The sequence below is a fragment of the Lissotriton helveticus genome, chromosome 12 (genome assembly GCF_964261635.1).
Source record: "Lissotriton helveticus chromosome 12, aLisHel1.1, whole genome shotgun sequence".
NCBI classification, from domain to species: Eukaryota; Metazoa; Chordata; class Amphibia; order Caudata; family Salamandridae; genus Lissotriton; species Lissotriton helveticus.
Genome location: NC_136073.1, coordinates 849,548,666 through 849,575,262, shown reverse-complemented (window position 1 = coordinate 849,575,262; position 26,597 = coordinate 849,548,666). Strand labels below are relative to the sequence as shown.

Sequence of the window (26,597 nt, the reverse complement as noted above, 5' to 3'; positions counted from 1 at the left end):
GCAGCGTTAGTTAATGATTTCAGTGCGTGTCATCTTAGCCCGGGCAGAGGAGGCGACGGGGGGGGGGGGGGGGGGGGGGGGGGCTGAAGCCCGGTGAGCCCAATGGGTGTTGTGTGCCTGCCCATGTCTGAACTGGGGTGGTGGAGTGAGCTAAAGAATGATGATGGATTCAACCCAGATCAGTTGACTGGGGGTGAGTGTTTGATTTGCTCACACGCTCCGTCCATCATCCCCTTTGATATCGCGTTGTATGATATTGATCAATAACAGTAGGACACTTCTTAATTCTCAAGGAGATTTTTCGTTATTCTTTTGCTTTAGCAAACACCAGTTATCACTTTATAAGGAGGAAAAACAAAACTGACATGAATGTGGTTAAACCATTGCAATATGGCCGACGAACCTGCAAACAGCGGGACACTGTAGGCCTTCGTTTGTGTCAATGCCCTTACCGGTCTACGCGGGGTCTTTCCTGGCCCTCGTCGCAGGTTTAGGTGTCCGCGGCGACGCCTGATGGAGAAAGCCCCATCCATGAACCAGTGACCGGGCGGCTCCTGCCATGGGCTCCCGGGAGCGGACCGGGAAGCGCAGGAAGAGGAAGCGGGGCTCGGAGTCAGACTCGGGCGCGGAGAGCCAGCGGCGGCGCAGGCCGCAGTCCTCGGACTCTGAGAGCGGCAGTGACCGGGGCTGGAGGAGGGAGAGGCGGCGTGCGGAGCCGGAGAGAGGCCGCGGGAGGGAGCTGGGCCGCTTCGGGCCGGGTATCCCCGCGGAGGGACGGCCCAGGCCCGGCAGCTCCTGTGACAGCGAGAAGGCGCGCAGGAGGAGCCCCCCTACGACCCATCTGAAAGAAAGAGAGCGCCCGGTGGAGAGGAGGGACCGGGGAAAGACCCTCAGGAGCAGCCGCCCATCCTCAGCCGAAGCCAGGGGGAAGAAAGGGAAGCAGGGCCGCGCTGGGTCCAGCAGCTCCAGTGACCGGGGCAAGAAGGCCCCCAAGAGGAGCCGGCCTGGGTCCAGCAGCCCTGGGGACCGAGGGAAGCAGAAGGCCCTGGGCAGGAGGAGCCGGTCTAGCTCCACTGACAGGGGCAAGAAGGCCCTGGGCAGGAGGAGCCGGTCTGGGTCCAGCAGCTCCAGTGACAGGGGCAGGAAGGCACTGGGCAGAAGGAGTCCATTTGGGCCCAGCAACCCTGGGGACCGAGGGAAGCAGAAGGCCCTGGGCAGGAGGAGCCGGTCTAGCTCCAGTGACAGGGGCAAGAAGGCACTGGGTAAGAGAAGCCCATTTAGGCCCAGCAGCACTGGGGACCGTGGGAAGCAGAAGGCCCTGGGCAGGAGGAGCCGGTCTAGCTCCAGTGACAGGGGCAAGAAGGCACTGGGTAAGAGAAGCCCATTTAGGCCCAGCAGCACTGGGGACCGTGGGAAGCAGAAGGCCCTGGGCAGGAGGAGCCTGTCTGTGCCCAGCAGCCCTGGGGACATAGGGAATCAGAAGCCCCGCAGGAGGAGCCGGTCTGGGTCCAGCAGCTCCAGTGACCGGAGTAAGAAGGCCCTGGGCAGGAGGAGCCCGTCTGGGCCCAGCAACCCGGGGGACCGTGGGAAGCAGAAGGCCCTGGGCAGGAGGAGCCTGTCTGGGTCCAGCAGCCCTGGGGACATAGGGAAGCAGAAGCCCCGCAGGAGGAGCCGGTCTGGTTCCAGCAGCTCCAGTGACCGGGGCAAGAAGGCCCTGGGTAGGAGGAGCCCATTTGGGCACAGCAACCCTGGGGACCGAGGGAAGCAGAAGGTCCTGGGCAGGAGGAGCCTGTCTGGGTCCAGCAGCTCCAGTGACAGGGGCAATAAGGCCCTGGGCAGGAGGAGCCCGTCTGGGCCCAGCAACCCTGGGGACCGTGGGAAGCAGAAGGCCCTGGGCAGGAGGAGCCCGTCTGGGTCCAGCAGCTCCAGTGACCGGGGCAAGAAGGCCCTGGGTAGGAGGAGCCCATTTGGGCCCAGCAACCCTGGGGACCGAGGGAAGCAGAAGGCCCTGGGCAGGAGGAGCCGGTCTGGGTCCAGTAGCTCTGGTGACCGTGGGAAGCAGAAGCCCCGGGCCAGGAGTAGCTCCAGGGAACGGGGGAGGCAGAAGCCCTTCAGAAAGAGCCGCTCAAGTTCCAACGACAATGGGAAGCAGAAGCCCCGCAGGAGAATCCGCTCAGGATCCAGCAGTCCGGAGGGCCGGGATAAGGCTCGACCTGGTACCAGGGACAAACGACCAGGACGCCCAGGAGGTAGGAGTCGCAGTGGCTCCAGAGGTAGGATGAAGTGTGTCCGCGGTGCCTCCCCGTCAAGAGGTAGAGAGAAAAAGCATCCGAGGACAGGCAGGTCGTCAAGCTCTTCTGGATCCAGTGCCTCAGGGGAGAGAAAGAAGCACAGGCCCCGCAAAGAGAACAGCTCGGCCTCCAGACATGGTAGCCCTGCCGAGGGCAGGCAGGCCCGGTCTGTGGGGAGCGGAGCCAAGCACAGGAGACGCAGTGGGTCGTCTGGTTCAAGGGACGGAGAGGCATCGAAAGAGAAGAGGAAGCGTGTCCGGGACTCGCCGCAGAACTCCCATCCACGGAGGAAGAGGGATAACTCCCGGGGGAAAGAAGAACGGCGCCAGCGAAAGAGGGAACACAGTGGCAGGTGAGCAAGAAATCTGTTTACTCCCTGACCCTGCTCCCGTATCCAATAGGTCAAAATGTCCACTTTTCTATCATATCTGACAGTCCTAGGACTGTATTAATTATAAAGTTGTGATTTAAAGTGGTAAACATTTTAAAATGGTTACTTAGCAGTGGGAGTAGTTTTGCTAAAATTCAATACAACCATTAGATGACAGAATAATCAGACCCCCCAGGATATAGCGGCATAGATTTGCTAATTTAGCGGCACAAAAATTGGAATTTAGCGGCACAAAAATGGAAATTTAGCGGCATTATTGCGGCACTTTATTTTACTCTTAATCACTCCTTTTCCAGCCTTAAATCTATGCAAACTGATTTAGCAGAGTATTTAACTATGCAATAGGCATTATATACTTTATTTGAGTTTTTTTGCTATATTCTCCTTTGTGGTAACATTCCAGGAGCATAGGCTCAGTCAAGCACAATAGACCCCAGAGACGCCCCTGACCATGGAGACGTCAGAGACCCCACTGACCATAAAGACGTCAGAGACACCCCGGACCATGGAGATGTTGGAGACACCCTGGCCATGGAGACATCATGTCCTCACCCTCTCTTCAGACAACAATGCTGTTACAGGAAAGAGTTTAAAACGACAGCGCTATTAACTGGCCCACTCTGTAAAGTCGCGCTAATGTCTTTGCATGTGACAGAAAAAACTTTGCAAGCACTATGTCTAGTTGCATGTAGTTATTTCCCATGTATTGTATTGTATCTTTTATTTATTTACCCTGCCGTCCCGAAGCTGCAGCTCGAACAGAATATACCAGAGAAAGAGAACATTTCCAACAAAATGCTTCTTTCTTTTTTCTTTTTTGGATCCATTTCACAAGGCAACGAATGAAGGAGAGATGAGAACCGCTTGCTGAAGTCACGGGCTTCCTTCAGCAAGCTTGGATGCGGGAGGGCATAGGGCTCCTGAACCACTGACCAACAATGCTCTACCCCCCCTCCCCGTCCCCTTCCTTCCCGAGGCTGCCGTCGGAACAGAAAATGCCCGATAAAGATGACCTTCCCGACAAAATGTTCCTTTCCTATTTTTTTGTATCCATTTAACGTGGAAACGAATGAAGGAAAGTTAAGAGAAGGCAAGACCCGCTTGCTGAGGTCACGGTTTTCTTTCAGCAAGATTGGACGAGGGGAGAGCAGTGTCGCAGGGAGCTGGGTGGAGGGTGGGTAAGAGAAATCCCCGCTCCTCCGCAGAACTTTAAAGTACTCAGCTTCCTGGGGGAGGAAGGGTTGTAATTCTACCAGTACCGAGCCCTGCGCTCTCCGTAATAATTCCGAAATGTGGCTTCATTTAAACATATGGAAAGAGCACTTTCGCTGAAAATTCAAACACCGCCCGGCTTACTCGGAGACTTGCCTCATCTTCCAAAACGCATGGACATAAATCCCTACAGGCGGCTATTACGGCTGTACAGCGCCACGTAGTGACGTGTGCGCGTACAGCCAATAAGATGTCACCATCTTTTTTGCTGCCTGCCAGAGTCCATTTTCGCGGCCATAATGTTCAATATCGCGGCCATCGCGTTCTTCGGCTGATTTCGCGATTATTTTGCAAATCGCGAAATCGCGAAATGCTGGAGGGTCTGAATAATGCACAGCATGTGAATCCAGAAAAGATTAATGCTACAAAACGTTTTCTGCAATCAGTATGACCTTGCATCAATTGTGAGTTAAGGTACCTTCTTGACCTTAGTTCGAGGATTGTGGCATGGTCCCAAGTCTGTTTTGGTTGGTGAGCTGCAATGTCAGTTGTGTATTTCTGGTGTTAAAGGTTACTTGCAATACGTTTTTTTAATGATGATAAACTGAGTTCCAGATATGTCAACACACACTTTTTTTTTTTTGGTCTTCTGTCAGATGGTATTAGCTCTTTTCATACAGTTTATCATTTAAGAGCCCTTATCACACAGAGAAGATGATCTAAAAAAAAAACACAGTTTCCAGCGCCTTTGAGCAGGCTCTTTATGGCTGATGACCATTATGCTTTAAAAAAATATTTCATGGACATAGACTTCAGTGTCAGAAGCTTTTTAGTGTTATTTGCAACAAGGTGGAAGTAGATGCTCAAGTAAGAACGGGACTCCTAAGCCCTGTCCCCTTCACTGCACTTTAATGGCTGGTAAGGCAGTGACTGGCTCTGTGCCCACCCCTGGTGGCAGAAGATCTTTTGTGGGCCATACCAAGAACTTACAGTGGGTTTAGAGACTACCAAATGCTTCCATTGATTGGCATTATCGTACACATTTGCTTGCTTCATACTTAATGACAATTGTTCCTCTTACTTCCTCTTCTTGTTTTTTTTCCCTCCCCGATCATTGGTCTCTTTGCTATCCTTTCGATTGGCTGACTTGTATTCTTCGAATCCTCACTTTTGGGTAACTATTTTTCTTTTTTGTCAAGCACTTCATGAGCATACATGTTTTTTAGGTCTCGCCTATTCCATTCCGCAAGGAATGAATATGCGAGTCTAATGCAGCTAAACCACTACTTAAACCCAAGGCTCTCAAAAGGCTCTCCAAAAGCGGATTTTCAACAGTATACGAGAATCACATGACCACAAGCTCCTCGTGCACGAGCTTGCATTCCATCATCAAAGGCAGCCCAGCCTCCCTCACACAAGCTTCTCCCAGCAGGCAGCCCACCCCCCTCCCTCTCCATATGGTCGCTCGAGTTGCCCACCTCCTCCCTCTCCAGCGCCTGCCTTCTCTCTGCCCACGCATCGCAACTTGTTTAAATTTCAGCTCCTTGAGATTTTTCGCCTTAAAGTGCTTTGGGTCCAAACTACCCACTCACCCTCTTTGTCATTCACATTACTTGCGGGCTACTCTTTTATTTAATACAGACTTGCTCTTCACTTCACCTTTCACGGCTGCAGGCCGTGACTTGCATTTCTACTCTCCTCAGCCCATGTAGCCACCACACCATGACTCGCATTCTTGAAGGCAATCTCCGCCCTGCTGGTGTTTCTGGCTTTTCTCGAGAGCTTCAAAGGCTTCACAGCCGCCAGGCCGTGCAAATCACTTCATCTCAATGTGCTTGTTCATCTATGTGCACTGAATTGTGGCTTCATTCATACTAGTCATGCCTTACTCCCCAGTTACGAGAGTAATTCACCCAAACTTTACTCATTCAGCCGTTATCCCGTAACAGCAGTCAACCTGTGTCTGGCCTCCATTAGGATTCCAATCTTTCGGCCAGTGTCCCTCATCAGCAAATTAACTGTGCCAAGCCCCCATTATCCTCTCCCCGCCCTTGACAAGCTTACTTCTTCAAGGGTCGGTGTTGCCTTATCACGTGGGGTTTATAAATGACCCTCGCCGCATTAAGAACCAATCCAGAAACTCTACATTTCTTTAAAAATGTATAAATAAATCAAAACAAAAGATAACCCTTTATAATGCCGATAGCTCATATCGTCATCTCCTATTTCCTTCTGACTATTTTCCCCCGTGGATGCGCCCGAGCCGCATGGGGAGCAGCAGCCTTTGATGTGCCGGCCGGCCATGCAGTGAATAATTAGGGGAGGAGAAATGCCATCTGTTGCTTTGCGCTCGGCCTCAGGCCCGCATTTCTCCTCCCCTAATTATTCACTGCATGGCCGGCCGGCACATCAAAGGCTGCTGCTCCCCAAGCTATGTCCTCAGTTTCCTCTGCCTTTAACTGTGCTAGCAAAGATGTCAGCATACAGCCTCTGAGGCTGGCTGCTTCACCCCGTTGGGTTCCCCAGAAGTATCAGACTGTCTCACAAGTGACTGACTCTGTCCCAGCCTTATTCTGCCCATGTCACTCACTCTGCCCGAATATTACCAGCCCTTCAGGAGCACCAAATTGTCTCACGAGTTACCGCCTCTGTCCCAGCCCTTTAGAAACACCCTCTTGCCCAAGTCACTGACTCTGCCCCAATATTTCCGGCTCATTTGAAGAATCAAGCTGTCTCATGAATGACCAACTCTGTCCCAGCCCTATCTGCCCTTCAGAAGCATCGCGCTTTGTTTACTTTTGAACAGCCGGCAGAACAATAATTAGCTACGCGCTGCTCATGTAATCTTTCGCAAATCAATCAGGCTGACAGTTTACTTCCATATGAGACATCAATTCCACCGTAGATGCATTGTTTTGATCTTTTCACAAATGAATATTGCTTTAGTAATTTATGCCAACACTTCCTCACTTTTCTTGTAATCTTTAAACTCTTTTGTAAACACTTTCACGTTGTCTCTGCTCCTTCGCGCTCAGTTTATTTTTAAAGTATGCAGATTACAACAGCTGATAAAATAAACAGTTCTCTATAATTCAAGCTGTTATCACATTCTAGTCATCTTGCGCGCATTAGAGGCTAATAATTTTGTAACACAGCTTTCTTAAATTGTATTAATATCTGTAACATGACTTTCTCCAGTTCTAAAATGTCGTGGCTGACTAAAATAAATCTCTTTACTTTAACTTCCAGAAGATATTCTCCTCCACAATGCCAGAGCTTCCCCCGCCCCCCCCCCTCCGCGCAATGCCAGAGCTTTTCACTCCAAAACATCACACTAAGCTTGCCCGCATTGGCTCCTCCGCCCTCAGCAGACAGACCGCAATAAAAGATCCAAAGATAGTGCTTTTGTGTTTGGGCTGGCGAGGGATTTCACAAACAGACTCTCTCTTTTCCACCACAGACTCATATGTTGTTACGAAAAGGAAATGTAATGTTTTCGTTCTTCCTTCCACTCTTTTGTCCCTAGTGAACTTCTCCTGTTTTTGCGCCTACTGCCTTCCCTATGAGTATTTAATTAAATGGTGCTGTTATTGTGCTAGGGTGTGAGTGTACCCCCCCAACCGAGCCTATCTGGCACTTGTCTGTCTACCAATGACATCAGGCAGACGCTTGACTGTGCTAGCAAAGATATCAGCATACGGCCTCTGAGGCTGGCTGCTTCACCCCGTTGGGTTCCCCAGAAGTATCAGACTGTCTCACAAGTGACTGAGTCTGTCCCAGCCTTATTCTGCCCATGTCATTCACTCTGCCTGAATATTACCAGCCCTTCAGGAGCACCAAATTGTCTCACGAGTTACCGACTCTGTCCCAGCCATACCAGCCCTTTAGAAACACTCTCGCCCAAGTCCCCCCACACCCGCCTCGCACACCACATCAAAGGCTGCTGTTCCCTCGCCCCCCCACACAGCAATGCCGAGAGATTCTTTTGCTTTAAAGGGAAAACCAAAACGAGACAAGGTTTGAAGGTGTCCTTCACTTTCAACAATTAATCCCACATAATGTTCTTTTCTTAGCACGCATTGTCAACATTTTTAAGAGCTATGTTATCTAGTAGGTTTTAGTGTGTAATAACTACTTTTTAGTAATGTGACCGTAAATGATTCAAAACGTCACAAAATATATTTTGTAGACTTTCTCCCACAGCGAATGCACATATTTGCAGCGTGCTACGACAGATTTATTTATTACGTTTCTCCGACGGCTTATTTTAGAAAAAAATCTGTCTTCGATTTCACCACACTCCTTTCAAGTAATCTTAGTGTGTTTTCTTGTTTGTGCCTTTCTGCCCTCTGCATTACCACATCATCACTCAGCGCTACCCCAGCATCACTCAGCACCACCACATTATCACTCAGCACCACCGCATTATCACCCAGCACCACCACAGCACCACTCGGCACCACCACAACATCACTCAGCAGCACCACTCAGCACCACCACATTATCATTCAGCACCACCACATTATCACTCAGCACCACCACATTATCACTCAGCAGCACCACTCAGCCCCACTACAGTACCACCACAGCACCACTCCGCACCACCACAGCACCACTCCGCACCACCACAGCACCACTCAGCACCACCACAGTATCACTCAGCACCACTCAGCACCACCACAACACCACTCAGCACCACCACAGCAGCAGCACCACCACCACAGCAGCAGCACCACTCAGCACCACTCAGCACCACCACAGCATCACTCAGCAGCACCACTCAGCAACACCACAGCACCACTCAGCGCAACCACAGCACCACTCAGCGCAACCACAGCACCACTCAGCGCAACCACAGCACCACTCGGCGCAACCATAGCACCACTCGGCGCAACCACAGCACCACTCGGCGCAACCACAGCACCACTCGGCGCAACCACAGCACCACTCGGCGCAACCACAGCACCACTCGGCGCAACCACAGCACCACTCGGCGCAACCACAGCACCACTCGGCGCAACCACAGCACCACTCGGCGCAACCACAGCGTCACTCGGCGCAACCACAGCGTCACTCGGCGCAACCACAGCGTCACTCAGCGCAACCACAGCGTCACTCAGCGCAACCACAGCGTCACTCAGCACCACCACGGCATCACTGGTTCAAATATGTTCTCTCAGTGTTTCAAGCTTTATTACAAATGTCACAAAAAGATGTTAATATTTCACTTCTGTTCTTGGATTTTCGTCACAATAAAATACACTGAACATAATCTTCACAAAAGTTATTTACAAAAGTTTAAGCTATTGCCATTATAAATTACAATCACTTTTATTTCATCTAAATCACGTAAATACAAAACATGTTGCATTACAAATGCTATATGTGTCACATTTGCGAAAGTTATAACTATTGGCATTGTAAATGACAAAGCTATTAATTTAGCTATTTTAAAAAACACATATATTAAAATTGTCATTTTACAAGACCAATAGCTTAAACTTTCCTAATGCGAGACCTATTGCATTGCAAATGCTTGTCTTTCTTCCTTGTATGTTTTTTCCCCTTCGGTACCCACCCAAAAATTCTTGTTGTTCTCTCTTCTCCAATGTGCTTCTGCTTCTCCCCTGCCTTCACACTCCTTTTTGTTCTGTCCCTAGTTTATTCGGTGCCCTCCCCACCATCCACCCAGCTTTTTAGGTCTCGCCTGTCGATGCGCATGCGCATCGAGCAAGCGAGACTATAGGGGCTCATCCAGACTTTATCTAACTTGCAAGGAATCGTGGCGATTCCTTGCAGTGCCCGTGACTTTTAAGCTCAATGCGCATGTGCATTGAGCTTAAAAGCGCGTGCACAGCCGCCCGCATTCCTCCGACACCTTTGAAGTGAAGCTTAGCTTCACTTCAAAGGCCCGGTTCTTCACACCCACATGCCGCTCTGCCCTGCTCCGCCCCCTCCCCTGAGTCATCCTGCCTGCCCCTTCCCGCCGTGTCGCATTTCTCCTCCCCCCTCCCCTCTCTTCCCTCCGTCTTGTTCTTCTTGCTCACTTGTCACTCTTTGCCCCTTACTTCTATCCCTTCCTTTCTATTCCCTCTCTGAACCTCCTTCTATGCCCATCTCCTGTTCCTTTCTTTTCTCCAACATTTGCCACGTCTGCTTTCCTCGTCTCCCCACACGTTTGCCTCCCTTTACCTCTGTTTCCTTAGCTCCTCGTTTCTCCCGCCTACTCTCACATCTTTCTCTTTTCTTTCTACCCTCTCGCCCCCACTTCTCTTCGTGCTCATCTGTTCTCCACACATTTCTCTCACTTAATTCATCAGTCATTCTCTCTTTGTTTCTGCTTACTGCCTCAATCCAATCGCTTTACTTTTTCTTCTCAATTCCGCCCACACCTCTTTGCATACACATTTTCCTAGTACTTTCCTCGTTACTTCAACCCCGTTCTGCGCGCACTTTCGCTCTGTCCATTTCTCTACTATTCCTTATCTCCGAACTCCGCTTCAGGGTCCTGCTCCGCCATCTCGCCTGCTCTTACCCTTGCATTTTTTCTGCGATTCATCGTCTCTTCTCTCTCTTTTAGTTTTATTCCTGTACACTTTGTATATTCTCCCTTCTTGGTGCTCGGCTCAGGTTTTACCAGACTCTCCCGCGTCACCCCCTGTCCTCCTGTTTTCCTACGGCCTCTTTCATTCCCCATTCTCCCCGATTTTCTTCTCGTAGACAACTGTCTGCCTTTCTCCGCGTGCGCTCCTTTCTTCCCTCCCACGTCCCCAGAGGAGCTCCCAAGGTGAAGCCCGGCCACGCTCACCTCACTGCGGCCCATTAAGTGCTGTATTTGTTCTGGTCACTGGTCAAGGGCTGGGCCGTGCCGCTACCCCTGGCAGCTCCCGCTGGGGCCGCATTATCACGCACTGACGCCCAGCCATTTGTCACCACTTCCTTAGCGGATGAAGAGGGGCTTCTGGGTTTAGGCGGGGATGGGGGGAGGACGCCAGTCAGCTATTATTATGAAGACCACCTATAGAAACCAATTCAGCATGCCGCAGGCTCTTTTATTGAAACACACTGCTAGTCTGGGCGCCCGCACGTGACGTGACTTCATAAATCCTTTAATATTTATATATTTATTTTTTTAGCATCAGAGCCCTAAAGTCCCCAAGCATGATGTCCAGGGGAGACAGCATGGGTTGAAGACCCTTCTGGCCCTGGGGACACTACCAGACTGAGAGAGGCTCTGTTTGGGTGTGGTGCTATTGTATATGTGTATGGTGTTTACTGATGCGCACAGCAACTCTGAGTGCAGTCTCTTTCAATCGCTGACACACACAGCACGTTCCCATCTAATTGTGTGTATACAGTACAACATATTATATCCTATGTCTTCATTAACAATATAGTGTATCTGTACTGAATATATATCCAGCATTTCAGACTGCATTTCAGAGCTTTTAAAAATGTTTATGGCTTTTTTTTTTTGAAATTCTTTAGCATTGGCTACAGGAAACAAAAATGCTAAAGATTTACAAAAAAACCCCATAAACAATTCTAAAAGCACTAACTCTAATGCTGCGAGACCTATTGCATTTTCAATGCTTGTTAGGTTGAAGCCTGCCGGGAGGCTACGATCAGCCTTTGCTGCTGGTGTGAGCATCAACTCTCTGCTTAATTTATTTTTTTTTTTTAAGTATTTCCTAGAACAAAGACACATTTCAGTTTTCTGTTTGGAATGTTCTCATTGGTGCAGAAAACTGCTGAATAGCCAGCTTCATTTAATGCATGTTGATAGTATAACGGTGTGAGGAAGGGTGGGTTGAACTTGTTAAGTGAAATATAGCTAGGATTCCGGTATGGAATGTGGTGTGCCGCTGTAGAAGGTATGAAGAGATACCTATGGAACCCCCTGCAAAGATTGAAGGCTGGCAAGTTAGTAAACTAACAATTCAAAAATTTTCAACATTCCTGACAGTTTTTCAATTCTGTTAAGGACACGGGGTGAGGATTATGCTTCTCTTCCTTTTACTGCTTCAAAACAAAAGCTAATTGTAAACTTTTTTGAAACACTACATTTCCCATGACTCCATACAGTCACCTGACCAACCATAGAGACCCAACCCTATATAACTCCTCAACATCCCATGCACTTTCTCTTTCTTTGCTCACTTCAATGAAACAAAGGCAGTCTGAAAACCTAGCAATGCCGGGTACAATCAAAGTTTAGGCCCCTGCAACAAGGCATCAACTTAACAGTACTTGAGACCCAACAGGGTTCGGAATCGGGACTCGTTTCAATGATCCTTCGATGAGCATCTCCGTCGTAAACTAGCTCCTCACCAACCAGGGTATCTCCATTTCTGCGGAACGGTGGATAATCAGACATTCAAATCAGGAGTTTAAGCACGACTACCCACCTGTAAGGGTCTCATGACGATGGGGGTTCGCAGGTTCCAGTCCATTAAGGAGGGGGTTTGTCGAAGAGCCAGGTTTTGAGGTTTCTTGCAAAGATGGGGAGCGATGTTATCTGTTGATGTGGAGCGGAAGGCTTTGGCCGCACGGAAGGAGGAGCAGCCTCCCAATCTGGTCTTTCTGGTGCAGGCTACCACAGCGTAGGAGAGCTGGGCTGATCTTAGGGTCCTTTGGGGTGCGTGGAATTTGAGTCGGCTGTTAAGGTATGCTGGTCCGGTGACGTGGAGGGCCTTGTGAGCGTGGGTTAGCTTCTTGAAGGTGACTCTAGCTTTGATTGGGAGCCAGTAGAGTGTGCGCAGGTGCTGGGAGATGTGGCAGTGTCTTGGCAGGTTGAGGACCAGTCTTGCGGCGGCGTTGTGGATGTTCTGTAAATTGAGGGTGAGGTTTTTGTTTATTCCGGCATAGCGCGTTGCCGTAGTCAAGCCTGCTGGTGACCAGGGTGTGAGTGACAGTCTTACTGTGCTCGAAGGGAATCCATTTGAAGGTCTTACGTAGGAGGCCCAGGGTGTGGAAGCAGGAGGATGAGACGGAGTTGATCTGGTGGTCCATTTTGAGCTCTGAGTCAAGGATGATTCCCAGGTTGCGTACGTGGTCCGTGGGGGAGGGCGGGTGGCCACCAGGTGTCGTTCTAGGCGTCTGGGTTTGGGCCCATGATGAAATACAACATCGTGGTTGGGATAATCCTCGCCTCTGTGTCCTTAATAGAATTGGAAATTCTTGTCCGGAATGTTGGAAAATTTTAATTCTATGTCTGAGGTTCCCATTATGCTTGTTTTAAAGCTGCGCCACCATGGCAGAAGCAACAACCACAATAGGTTTACAGTAGAATGAATTGAACGTTGATTCCGCTGATCAATCTGTCGCTTTCAGAATGTCAGACAAACTAGAACCCAAAGCAAATGATTTAGAGGCCATTGCGCCACAAGTTGAGTGGGCACCAAACATGGAAATATGAATCCCAGCTTCACTCATAAGCCAGTGCATCCATCTCTCAAGAGTGGCAGAGGCCACTGGGCGAAAGGATTTCTGTAAAGCAATCGGCCTCTCATATCAGTACGAAATTCATCAGTACTTAACCTGTATTCTTTCAAACACTGCACCACATGAAGTTTGGGGTTCTCCAGAAAAGCAGGATATGAAACCGATGATAAATTACATTTGGTGCGATGAGAAATGGGGAAAGTAACCCCTTCTGAGGAAAAAAACACATCCTGCAAGATCTCTCTCTCTTGCGTCTCACACCCTCTTACAAGATATGAGGCCCAATAGCATAGATAGTTTGGGCAACAATTTCTCTCAGGACATATATTTATTGTGAGACCAGGAGTCTAAAAACCGCACGACAAGACACATCCCACAAAATAGAATACTTAAGAAGAGGAGGATGGACCATGCGGATGCCTCTCAGTAACTTACAGACAATGGAGTGTTTGCCTACCGGTTTACCATCAACAGATAAATGACCTGCAAAAAATGGCAGACCTAAAATTGTTAACAGGTCTGTATGCAGTACTCTCAGATGCCAGGAATGACAAACGAGTAACTCTATATAAGGGGAAGTCACGCATGTGCTTGGAGCCTTTTACATACATCTAATGTGCTGCTCCACTTTTGCAAGTTCTTACTTTTTGACATATCTGGCAGATTTGCATGTACTGCAATTATTTTGTTAGTTAAAAATGTGTTCTACTCGACACTGGAAGGCATCTATTCGATTTTTGGAGGGTACGAGCTGAAAGGGAATAATAAGGGTTAAATATTCACAGGCCTGCAAAACCTTCACAGGCCTGCAAAACCTACTAAAACAAGCATTTACAATGCAACGGTCTCACCCTTTGCAAAAGTTGGATCTATTGGCATTGTAAATGACAAACTTTTTATTTATGTGTTGGTTTTGAAAACAGATAAATAAATGGCATTGTCATTTACAATGCCAATAGCTTAATCTCTCGCAAATGCGAGACCTATTGCATTTGCAATGCAATAGGTTTTAGCAGGCTGGCACACACACACACCACACCTTCCACACATGCTGACTCGTGCTTACACACACACACTGACACACACACAACTTGCACACACGCTGACACTCTCCCACACACAACATGCTGACATACACAGACCAGAACTTGCACACACACTGACACACATGAAAACACTCGTACTTCCACGCACACACAACTTGCACAATCAGGAAGATGTAGCTGAGAAATCGTGTGGGTGAGAGGCCGAGGCTATTAAAATCTTTTGAAGAAGGGTATGAACTTCAGAGGAGATGGAAATCATGCTCTCGTTGGGAGAAATACATCATTGGAGGGGAAATGGATATCCTCAGGGAACTGTAGAGTTTGTTTGTAACCCTGAACAACCTCCAGATCCCAAGCATCTTTAGTAAGTGTCTGCCAAACGTGATGGAAAGACTGAATCACATCTGAAAAAAGAATGAATTCTACCTGCAGTACCAGAGTCCTGGGAGGAGCCTTGAGAGTCTCCATAGTGCCCTTTTAGGAAACTATTCTTGTTGGAGCGGGGACAAGAGGGGTAGAGGGTGGGGTTGTTTGGGTCTTGTTAGCCACCTCTGTTCTGTTGGTAATAACCTCTCTGTCGGCCTTGTTGGTTTCCACGGCCGAACATGCACCCTCTAAAACGTCCAGTCCTGCAAAAGACCTTGCAGAAGGGCCCTTGCGCCTTATCTAAATTGCTAAATGTTGCCACGCATTTGAAAAGCTTTTTTAGGAAAGGTTGGTCAAACGGCAGACCCTGTGCCACTGGGCCTGATTCTGACTATGCAAGTTCGGTGAGCTTGGGTTCGAGCTTGGGCAGGATGGACCTGCACCTCTTGCTGGAAATGGCGCAGTTTACGCTGCCTACTTAACAAATAGCTTGTTGCACCCAACCTACCAACTCAACCGGGTCGATGGACTTGTCTGACTCCTTGACTCGGCAGCCCAGTTCCAGGATCTTTGTTAAACGACCGGACAAGCCCAGCAGCTTATCCTGACCGTACGGCCAGGCTCGATCAATCCCTTTTTTCGGATCTTTAGAATACTTTTTCGGTACCTGACAAGGGTAGGATCAACCTCGAGCGTGTCTGAGACCTTGCCCGGAAGATCAGGTCTAGGGCACTCTGACCATAGCCGAGTTCGCACATCTTTATCAAAAGCCAGTCAGATATGTGTCTGAACGTAGTCCGCCACTTCTTGCGGAGGGAGCCATGCAGTAGATTTTGGATGGACAGTTTTAAGTGGGCTCAAATGTAAGCTGTGTGGCCTGAGGAGTGGGATTTACGTGACGCTCCTTGTGTTTGTTATGGACACATCTTCGTGGTCTGAGATTTGGTAAGAGGAAGAGCCGAAATCATCATCCTGAAATGGAGCGGGTGCCTGAACAGAGGATGCAGCACTATAGTCCTGATCTGCAGTGAGAGAGTTGGCCAACCTCTCATAGACAGCAGCGTGCACCCTCTAGGGACCTTCCCACTGGTCTTGGAACGTAAGTGACGGTTAGGCAGCCAGCACTGCTGCTTAGCTTACCCACAGAGGTGGTGGTTCAAGGGCTCAGTGGCCCTTACCAGGGCTTTGTTGACTAAATGCTGCTCCCCAACATCCAAAGCTTCCACTGCGTCTTCTCCCAGAGGTCCAGCAGGGCCCTCATAATAATGCCCTCTTCATAATATTCAGCCAAAAATAAGTTTTCTGCACAGCAGAGGCCAAGATGTCCCAGGAGGGCAAGAGACAAAAGAGTATCAGAGGCATAAGCAAGTCTCAATAAGGAGCAGTCGGGGGGGTAGCGGTAATCCAAACTCCAAGTCAGGCAAAGTATTCAAAGTAATGAAGTCAAAGAGTGGAGGGAGTGTCTGCACCATGAACTCTAAGCAGAATCTAAATTTTCCAACCCTGTACAGTAGCAGAGGCAACAGGGCGTAAATTGGGAGCTGCACACGAGGGCCGGGACAGTGAAGAAGTTTAACTTGTCTTCGCACGTTCAGTTGAACCCCCCCCGCCCCAGTTTTTGGAAGGCAAAAAATGGCCTCCGCGCATGAGCAGGGCCACCCAGTGTGTAAAGTGAAAGTGGACAGTGCCGCATGCAGACGTGTGTCCTCGCTCCCTTCTCATGCTGCAGTTAAAACGAGACACGGACAGCAAATGCCCCGTTAGTAGGCAACGTGCTTCCAAGGCGTAGAAAAAATAAACAAAAGTGAAACGTGAGTGGTGTGGCAGGAACACGCTATAAAAATACCTTAACAGTTGGCAATAACACATTAAGAGCGCCTGAAGTGCCAAAAACTGCAAGCAAGTAAGACCATTAATCAACAGACAATAGCACAAACTTTCATAAAGACATAATGAAGAGTGTACTTAACTGGCTGCAAAGCAGGAGGAAGTGCATGGGATGTGAGGAGTTCTATAGGACTGGGTCTCTATGGTTAGTCAGGTGACTGTATGGAGGCATGGGAAATGTAGTGTTTCAAAAACTTTGTGATGCTGCTGTTTTGAAGTAGTAAAAGAAAGAGGAGCATAATCGAAGCCTTCGGTCCTGAAATAGAATTGAAATGCTTGCTGTCCTGCTGGTAGAGCAGTAAGAAAGATTGTACTCTTGGGGGACATGTATATAAAAAAATATATGAAGAAACCTAATGTTTGGTGATTGACACTGATATCCAGACTCATTCTGTTGTAATGATTCACTTTACTTTCTTGCGAACCAACCATGGGGATCCACCTTTCCACTACTTAGATTGCTCATCATCTCTCTAGTTGACCGGTCTCTCTTGGATCATTAAATATAAAATCATGTTTTTTTTAGATCGGATTCTTCGGAGGAGCAGAAGAAACAAAAAGATCAGACGATCCGAAGTGCAGACCTCAACAAACCAAGCCAACAGCATAGACTTTCCCCATCCAGGGACCCCTCTTCTAGTTCAGACTCCAGTGTGCCACGCAAAGACAAGAAAAGGGGCAGAGGCAGCCGCGAAAGGAATAGCAGGCAGAGGTCCCATTGCTCTGTGTCCTCTGTCAGCTCAATATCGCCGGCTCGCTCTCAGAGTCCAAAGGGGGACTTGGAGATCCAGCTGACTCTTCAGGAGCGGCTTCGACTCAAGGAGGACAAAAAACGTCAACAGGAGATGCTGAAGGCCATGGAGACTCCTGAGGACAAGAGGGCCCGGCGCCTAGCCAAAAAGGAGGCCAAGGAAAGGAAGAAGCGGGAGAAGATGGGCTGGGGTGAGGAGTACATGGGCTACACCAATACAGACAATCCTTTTGGGGACAACAACTTGCTGGGGTCCTTCATTTGGAACAAGGTGAGTGAAGCTTTATCCGTATAAAGGTGGTGATATGTAATTTGTTGTGTAGCTTAAGTCCATTAAACTTGACCGTATGTCTGGTTTGTGTTTTTCAGAGCGAAGCTAAATATACAACTAGGGTTGACTATCATTTCCTTTTAGGACCAAGAAATATGGGAAGCTTAAGATTTGTTGCTGGGACGGGAACTAGGTGGACTCTAAGGTATTGAAGTTGAAGTGGTCGGGAAGGAACACTCTACTTAACACCCTAACACCAAACGGATGTGTAACTGGCTGAACGTTTGGCTGTAAAAACTACTGATTATGAAGATATAAACCAGAGCAGGCATGAGGAGGTACACCATATACAAATACCACGCAGGTTTCTTTTTGCAGCTCATGGCCTTAGGTTCAGTTGGTTTTGCAATACATACTACAAGTTCCACCGACCCTTGAAATAAAGAGGTATGATCACATTGGATCATACTCTGGAATAGTGCAAAATCATATGGAGAAGTACCATCCGAAACGCTAGAAAAATCACCAGAGAAAGAGTCAAAAGGCGGGGGTGGATTGACAACTCTGTCCCAGTAACCGGGGCCATAAACAAGTAGTTAGAACGGCACAGGCTGTACTGAAACTTTGCTCAGGGGCCAACAGCACATACCAGAATCGCAAAAACGACGCTGCAACCCCCGTGAGGTGCACCCACATGTCCTTTGAGGAGCCCTCATTCAGCATTGAAATCACAACCTGGAAAGTCCACGTTTAACTCTTAGGTTAGAAGGGTACATTAATCCACCTACCCTTCGTGCACCAGAGTTCTGTTTTCAAATGCAAATTAACTCGCTCCCATGAATGGGCTTAAATAGTTGTTAGGTGAACTTAAAATCACAGACCGCTGTCTACCTAAAGTGCCAAGAGGCCAAAGAACAGGAGCTTGGTGCTCTGTTCAAAAATAAACGTCTAACATAGCGTACGTGACAGATCAACTGATCAATTGTCTTTGTGAATCTGGTCATAGAATGAATATGCAGAGTTTGTGAAGAGCCTGAAGCTACTTTTGAGAAGCTAGGGGTAACTAGAGAGTAATGCTCGAGAGTCACTCTAAAACGAATGCACTAGTGGGATCAAGGGAAGAAATGCACGAGAGACTAGTACATGAATGTGCATGAGACCTGAGGGAGTTGGTGGCAAGAGACGAGAGAACGTGGACTCTACAAGCCTGAATGGAATTTCACAAACCAGCTTGCGAACCGAGATCCCATAGTTTGACTTTAGCCAAAATGAAATGAATAAGGAAGGCCAAATCTGGAGCCTGCTCCTTCTCTTATTTGGCTGCTGTCCAATGGAACTCTTTACCGTTGGACATTTGTTTAATTGATAATCATACTAGCTTTAGGAAAGAATTGAAAACTTGGGTCTTTCCTAGTTAAGAGGTTCCTGTCTTGGTTTAGTGAATCTCGCTCAGAGGATGGGCGTCTACCTAGTACTGTGACATCCCTTAGGAGATAAGTGTTGCGCTCTACAAATTGGAAAAATAAAATAAATTAATAAATGCACAAAATAGAACATTAAATGAATGACCACAGTAGACCAGGGAATGAATGCACCAGTGGGAACAGGGATTGAATTGGGCCAGGGGCACTCACAAATATTTACTGAGGGGCCACAGGTAAAGTTTTAGAGTTTGACCGGGGCCACATTGTTGGGGAGGAGGTTGGTTAAGCAATCATAGATGTAACAAGTAAGATCAAAAACTGCAAATTTATGCTTTCTTCTGAAATCTACTAAAAGCATGCATTTCTGTATATTTTATTTCCTCCTCTTTGTGTGTTTTACAAACCAGAGAAAATAAGTTAAGAAAAGTTCACTTAGAAAAGTAATCCGGAAATAAATGATTTACATTTTAAAATGCTAACATGGTATGCTAAACTGTCTTCGAAATGTGTCAATTTACTCTTCTGTATGTTTCTGCAGTGCCCCTAGTGTGTAACGAATTGCATGTTTACATTTCGATAATTAAACAGGGAGTCACACATGAAAGTGGCTGCTTTCACTGGTTCGGGCTTCAAATAGCAATGGAATGCTCACAAGGAGGGCCTGGCGGGCTGCATGTGGCCCCCGGGCAGTACAATGAGTCTCAGTGGAGTAAATAGGCAGAAAAGACGAGGGCATGTATATGTAAAAGACCACATGGCATGGAAGAGTGAAATAGACACGGGAATGAGTGAACTAAAGAGACCTAGGAAATGTATAAGCCAAAGGACAGAGGAATGACTGAGCAGTTGAGACAATGCAACGACTGAGCTAGCAGGCCCAGTGAATGAATGTGGGACCAGTGAATGAATGACCCAAAGGTGGGCATTGAATTAATAAGCCAGAGGAGACCAGGGAACAAATGAGTCAGAAGAAAGCAGGATGCATATGAGCAAGCGGGACCATTGACTGAATGAGTCAGTAAGTAAGGAACAAATGAGCCATACTGATCAATGAATAAATGAGCTATGCAGAGCCACAAACAAATGAGCCTTGGGCACTATGGAATGAATAAGTCAGGTGGGCCAGGGATTTAATTAATACATTTTTTTATTTTTATTTTATTTTAAAAAGTTTTATATAGCGCTGGCTAGACCCGGAGGTATCGGAGCGCTTTACATGAGCATCAGATCATAGTTACAGGTTACATCGTTACAAAGGTTACACAGTTCTAAGAGAATGGCAACATAGTTACTTGTAAGGTCGAGAAAAACAATACGCACAAGATATGTAAGGGGAAAAGAAGGCAAGGTGAGAGATTCAGGGGGGGTTGGAGTAGGGGAAGTAGACAGATAAAGAAGGTGGGAAAGAGCAGGGGAGGGGAGGGTGAGAGACATAACCTGGGGAGAAGAGGGGAAGGGTGACGGGGACACAAACCGGTAGACGAGTCAAGGCAACGTCCAAAGTCCAGTAAGCTGTGATCCCAAGGGAAGTGGTATCCCTTCCCTATCTCTATTGCGAGAGGCTCCCTTTACGCAGTGGACTCTCTCAGAGAGGTCTCTGAGACTCCAAGGCCTACAAACTGGATCCTTCCCCAACAAGGGGAGAGGGAGTGCTTTGGCAAGGGGTGCCATACCATACCTCAAGTGTGAGTGGCTCCCTTTGCACAGTGGACTCACTCAGCGGGTTCGCTGAGACTCCAGAGTATAAATATTGGATCTTTCCCCAACAAGGGGAGAAGGAGTGCTTAGTCAAAGGGCACAACGGACAGGGGGTAGGCAGAGTAGCAGGCAAGGGGGAGAGATTCAGGGGAGAGAGGATAGGGGCTAGGGAAGAGACAAATAAGGAGATACGAAAAGAAGTCTGCCTAAAGACCGACTGGGTAGGTGACGACCAAGGAGGGATTCCAAGGCCCATCTCCCCTATAGCTAAACCAAGTAGCTCCATCGGGCATCAGACAAAATAGTTCAGTCTCAAAACATTGAGAGAGGAGGGAGGGAAAGACATAAATAGAGGGAGGATGCGGTAGGAGACAAATAGAACCAGAGCTTGAATGAGAGATGACGAAGGGAATTAATAAGCCGGAGGAATTGGGGATTTAATGAACGAGTAGAACCAGAGCTGGAATGAGAGAGGGAATGAATAAGCAAGTGGAACCATCATGTGAATGAGCCAGAAGGACCTCTGAATGAATGACCTACTGGAACCACCAGAGTGATTGAGCAGAAGGACTGGAGAATGAATGTGCAATTAGGACCGGGGTGTGAGTATTGGAGCCAGGCGACTTTACCCTGTAGAGATGTTCAACTGGTGTGCCAGAAAGCAATGCTGCGTGCTCAAACCTAGAGGGAGAACACAAGAGTTTACTAGAAGTAAAGGTACACAGAGAATGAGCTCCTCAACACGCCCACCAGGGAAGAGCGTGATTAGCCGAGGAATTAATGTACTAGTACACTATAGACCTGAGAACTGTTTTCCAAACACCATCTGCTTGTGTCAAAGGTATTTTTTTGGACTTTATTTCTCTTTTATAGTATCTCAAAATCGTGGCCCACACTGGTTGTCCGGTTTGCCGCCTTAATGCAGAAAATAAAATGTGGCGGTGTGAAGCTCATGGGCAAATTGACACTGTTTTTGTATTTTAGGGTGCCTTGATAAGAAAGTATTGTGTGAAGACATTTTAACACATCCTGTGAAGCGCTTCAGAATTTGTATGCTTTTAGAAGGGTCTCTATTAAATGGGTGTGAAACCTCTGGTAGCTAAGTTTGAGGAGCTCCCAGACACAGAAAGATGTCTACTCAGACGTAGGGTAACGGAGAGGCGAGCAGTTCAATGGTTATGTGCGTCCCACGACATGTCTGGCTTCTCTGTTCAGATGGAATGTTTCAGAAGGAAGGGAGACTAACGAAAGGCCTGATGGCACTCCTCCCTCTCTTGAGGCATGGAAGAGATGCACTGGCCAAAAAGTGAATGTGCCAGCAGAATAAACTCCTGTCTTACCCTGGAGCGCAGAAATAAATGAGCCTAGGATTCCAGTGTGAAAGGCGTCAAGTCTGTTGGCACATTCGTTCCTTAGCTTGGTGTTTACCTTTCTACACAATGCAGAGCTGTTCAGAATAAAGAAAGGCTGAAAAGTGAGTTCTTGTTTGGGTAGAAAGCTCTTTGTAAAGATACAGCTGAGGAATGCGGTTAACTCTCCTTGTTCCTACAGGAACTCTTGCTGTAACGAGGGATGAAATGGCTACATGACTAGTTCCGTCTGACCCCTGAAGAGTTGACTTGAAGGGTGAATGAACCCTCTTTCATGCTCGAAGTTGTCTCTCCGCTGTGTTTAATTACACTGGCAGGAGCTTGCTAGAACTTACTCGGATATGTTAGACGTGCAGAAGTTAGGGTTTTAATTTATACATCTTGCCTTCTGCCCCAAATGACTAAGTTTATCCGTGTAAGTAAATATTATATCGATGATCAAAAAGAAAATTGCAATTTTCTCAGAGCCAGCAATCTTTTGGGCAACTGAATCCATCTTTTTGTACCAGTTTTTAACGGATATCCCGATTTCACTTGATGTGCATACTTTATTCTCCAGGAATGTGAATTTAAAAATCTAGTTTGGTTCTTTTTCAGCTATTGGAGCAGTGTTCATTTTTCGGAACTGTAAGGCTAATACATTGGTTATTTTACTTAGGGAAGCAAACTGTAGCATTATCTAAATTTAGAGTAGCGAAAGAAAATTGGGGCCATTGAGTGTTTTCCTGTTTTTGCTCAGTTCAACAAAATAACAGAACTACATGGCATCTACCACTGCTAATCTGGAGTTTTCCCATGCGTTTGTTTTAAGTGCTGGTGATTTAAGATAAGCGCCTTTATACTAGGACCTGGAAGACGGTGAGAATCCTGCCCAGAGCGTGTTTCACAATTTCAAAAGATATATTAGTAATCTTTTTTAAGATCACCTAGTCATTGACGAAAACTCACTGAGTAGTTAAAGCTGAAGCCAGACAAGCTTGGGAGTTCTAGAATGGTTTCATGTGGATGTTTTTCTCCTGTGTGGCAATGTTAACCAGGATGATTCCTTATGTCTTAAACATGTCAATTTGATGTGATTTTTCAGGCTCTAGAAAAAAAAGGTATTTCACATCTCGGGGAGAAGGACCTGAAAGACAGGAACAAGCAAATCCAGGAAGACAACCGCTTGGAGCTGCAGAAGGTACGAAGGCCCACCATCTATCTGTTCTCCTGACAGTTGGGATTTTTCTTTTCTTATTTTGATATGAGGCAGATTTAGCATCTTCTTGCTGTCCTTATCGATCTGAAAGAATCCTTTGTCAAATGTGCCATCTTTAGTCCCCTTGCCTCCAGACACCAATATAATCGTGCCTCTTCATTGCCAAGTTATCCTAGTATTGTTCAGTCTGGCATGGCCAGTCTTTGCTTTTGCATGTTTGTGCATTTCGTGTGGCCTCTGCCTTTTGCAGCGGTAGTACTATTAGATTGGGGTGATGGACGTAAGATGGAAGTCTTGAGTTTTCTCATCCGGTCACCATTTAGCAATCACCTAATAACATTTGTTAGTGTATTTCATTTTGAAGGATGACCTGACTGGACAATTATCCACAAAGCAGTTTCAAGTATTTAAATAATAAGCAGTCAAATGTTAAATGCTTCAGGCCATCATTTTCTCCCTTCCTGCTGGTGATCAGGTGGGGTGTCTATGATGTTTAATGTGGAATGAGACGGACACATGTACCCGCCAGATCTTAGCTGTAGTGCGTTATATCGCGGCTTGCATGTCGTGTCCCCCTCCTTAATTGATCATAAAGCCTCCGCTTGTCCATTTAGCGAGCTCTTTGCATCTACTGGTTTATCATTGGTTTTTTGTGCCCATCGTCTTTCTAGGTTAAGCAATTGCGCTTGGAGCGTGAGCGAGAAAAAGTTATGCGAGAACAGGAATTGGAAATGCTTCAGAGGGAGAAAGAGGCAGAACATTTCAAGACCTGGGAAGAGCAAGAGGACAATTTCCACCTCCATCAAGCCAAGCTCAGGTGAGTGTACCAGCAGGGAAAGAGACGGATAAACGCTGCTATTTGTTGAACTGTGCAGTTGCACTGCCTCTGGAAGGTTAGTTCATTTGTAAATATTCTTTATTTTGTTCTTCTTTATGGTCAGGTCCAAAATCCGTATCCGGGATGGTCGGGCCAAACCGATAGACTTGCTGGCCAAGTACATCAGTGCCGAGGATGATGACCTAGCCGTGGAGATGCATGAACCTTACACGTTCCTGAATGGACTGACAGCCCCTGACCTTGAAGACCTTTTGGAGGACATCCAGGTCTGGATTGGGAAAGGCAGGGGTGGTTCACTGTTGCTGTTTCTTTGGCAAAGTCTTTACTTTTACTAGTCTTGTATTAAACGGAATCCGTGAGAGTGTTTCAAAAATATAATGCATAAAAAAAAGCAGTGGTTAATGTGAGACGCAGACTTGCAGTAGTTCTCAGAGCTACTTTCAGGTCAAAAGTAGTGTGCTGTTTGACTCTTCAACCCTCTGAGTAGTTAACTAAATAGAGGAAGCTTACACATCATTCAGAATTCTGTAAATTACTCAACACATTACTGTTTTTATCTCTCAAATTGCTTTAAAAAAAATAAAAAGAAATGTAGCCTGGCCAGCTATTGCTTGCTGTTTTGTACCAATGTGACCATGGCAGAAATAGGTTCACGGATACTCAGGCTGGGCAAATTCGGGATTCAGTGATATGCATATGCCAAGGTTGTTTTTCTTTATACGTGGCACCCAACCACACCTGTTCCATAACCTCTATCAACAATCTAGATTTATCCTCTGGTTTCTGGTTATTCACAAATGTTTTTCCACAGTATATTTTCCCAGTTGGGTCTCCTGCACCCTTGTACAGTTGTCAGTGCCAATATTCAGCTGGCAGTTGGTATTCTATTGTATTGAGTTATTTGTAGACCTTAGTGGATACTTTGTACTGAATGTGAAACATTGGGTGGCCAGCAGTGGCGGACCATTCCCTACCAAAGTGGCGGGCGGGCCGGAGGAGGGACAAGTGGAGGGCGAGGTTCGGGGATAAAAATGTTTTAAATAACTTACCTGAACACCCCTGCCGCATTGCGCTCTTACAGTCGTCTTCTGGGCACAGGCTCCCAGACTGTACTGCAGCCAACCCTGACACTGCTTGAAAGCCGCTTCTTATTTGGCCTGAGCGCTGTCAACTTGCACTCCCAGGCAGACTGGGAGCCTGCTCGCTCCAGCCCCAGCAAAGCAGCTGGGACTGGAGAGGGCTTCAGTACACGTGACTGTTCGGCTGGCCTGAGGCGCCCACCCACCCCTCCCATCACCACCACCAGCAGTGCTGTCCCCAGGACCCACCCCAAGACTCATAGTCCTGGGGACAGGTCCTGGGGGATTAACATAAAACAAGTTTAAAGCCAGTTTTATTATCGATTTATTTAAGGGTGGTGGCGGGGAGGCACCGCTCCTCTGCCCTAATGGAGGGCCCGCCGCTGGTGGCCAGTGCTGATCTTGGAGGTAGGGCTAATGTTAAGCTGACCATTAGAAAAGAGTAGCACAGCCACGTTCTGTAAATGGTGTAGCTTTCACTGGGAGCAGAAATAAACCAGGAGTTTTCCTTGGTGGGTGATTGTGTAGACTAACTCGAGGCACAAACCGCGAAGCCAAAGCCAGCAGTTCTGGATATGAAGGTTGCTGGACACCGCTGCCTAGTCATGTACTTTTAAAATACTTTTCTTTAGCCTACAAAAGTCTACATATGCTAAGGAAAAAAAAGCTTGAGCAAAGTAGGAACGGGCATAAGTTTGCTGAATTTAGTATAGGTTCCTTTTCCCCCTAGTACAAAGGGACGTGTTTCTAGTAAGATTTTAAAACTTCATCCCATTATGCTACATTGTAAGAGACCCTTTAGTCAAGCCCTAAAACATGGTAGTTATCTCTTTCTCTAGTTTGTTCAGCACAAGCTCGAACCTAGAGCGGTCATCGGCTTGCTGTTGACTTCGCCCCCAAGAGCACATTCCTTGTTATCAGACAACACCCCAGTAAATGCAGCATATGATGAGCGATAATATGGAACCTCGGAGGGCTTAAAAGGAACCTTTGTCCATGTGTTGTGTTCTGATGTGCCGGAATGATAGAGGAATTTATAAAGTGGTGTTAATGACCCATCGAGATCACACGAGTTTCAAAACTCGCACTTTTTTCTATTTTGTGCTCTTTAATTCTGATTGACAATTAGCTTATCTAACTCGAATAGGTTTAAGGATTATTGGGGCTCAGTCCTTTCTTCTGCAGGTGGCACATACGTCAGCAATGAGCTGTAAACCCAGGAAAATGCCTCAGTGTGGGTGCTCAGGATGAACAAGTGGCATGCAGCCGTGTTGATGGGTATGCGATGATGGCCGCCCTTGCTGATCTTCCAAGGAATCATTCGCCGAACA

General features: G+C 47.4%; 1 protein-coding gene across 2 annotated transcripts in view; it reads left to right on the top strand.

The window, feature by feature from the left end:
- The first annotated feature begins 481 nt into the window (after nt 1–481).
- Nucleotides 482–26,597, top strand: part of CACTIN (cactin, spliceosome C complex subunit) — a 52,567-nt gene continuing 26,451 nt past the window's right edge. The window contains exons 1-6 of one of the 2 annotated variants that reach the window (XM_078671078.1): nt 482–1,315; nt 1,424–2,643; nt 17,164–17,659; nt 23,236–23,331; nt 24,021–24,166; nt 24,291–24,453. In XM_078671078.1, the coding sequence (XP_078527204.1) occupies nt 560–1,315; nt 1,424–2,643; nt 17,164–17,659; nt 23,236–23,331; nt 24,021–24,166; nt 24,291–24,453 (2,877 nt within the window). In that variant the 5' untranslated portion in view covers nt 482–559. Of the gene's footprint in view, nt 2,644–17,163; nt 17,660–23,235; nt 23,332–24,020; nt 24,167–24,290; nt 24,454–26,597 lie in introns of both variants that reach the window. The other variant, XM_078671076.1, reaches the window with a different exon arrangement.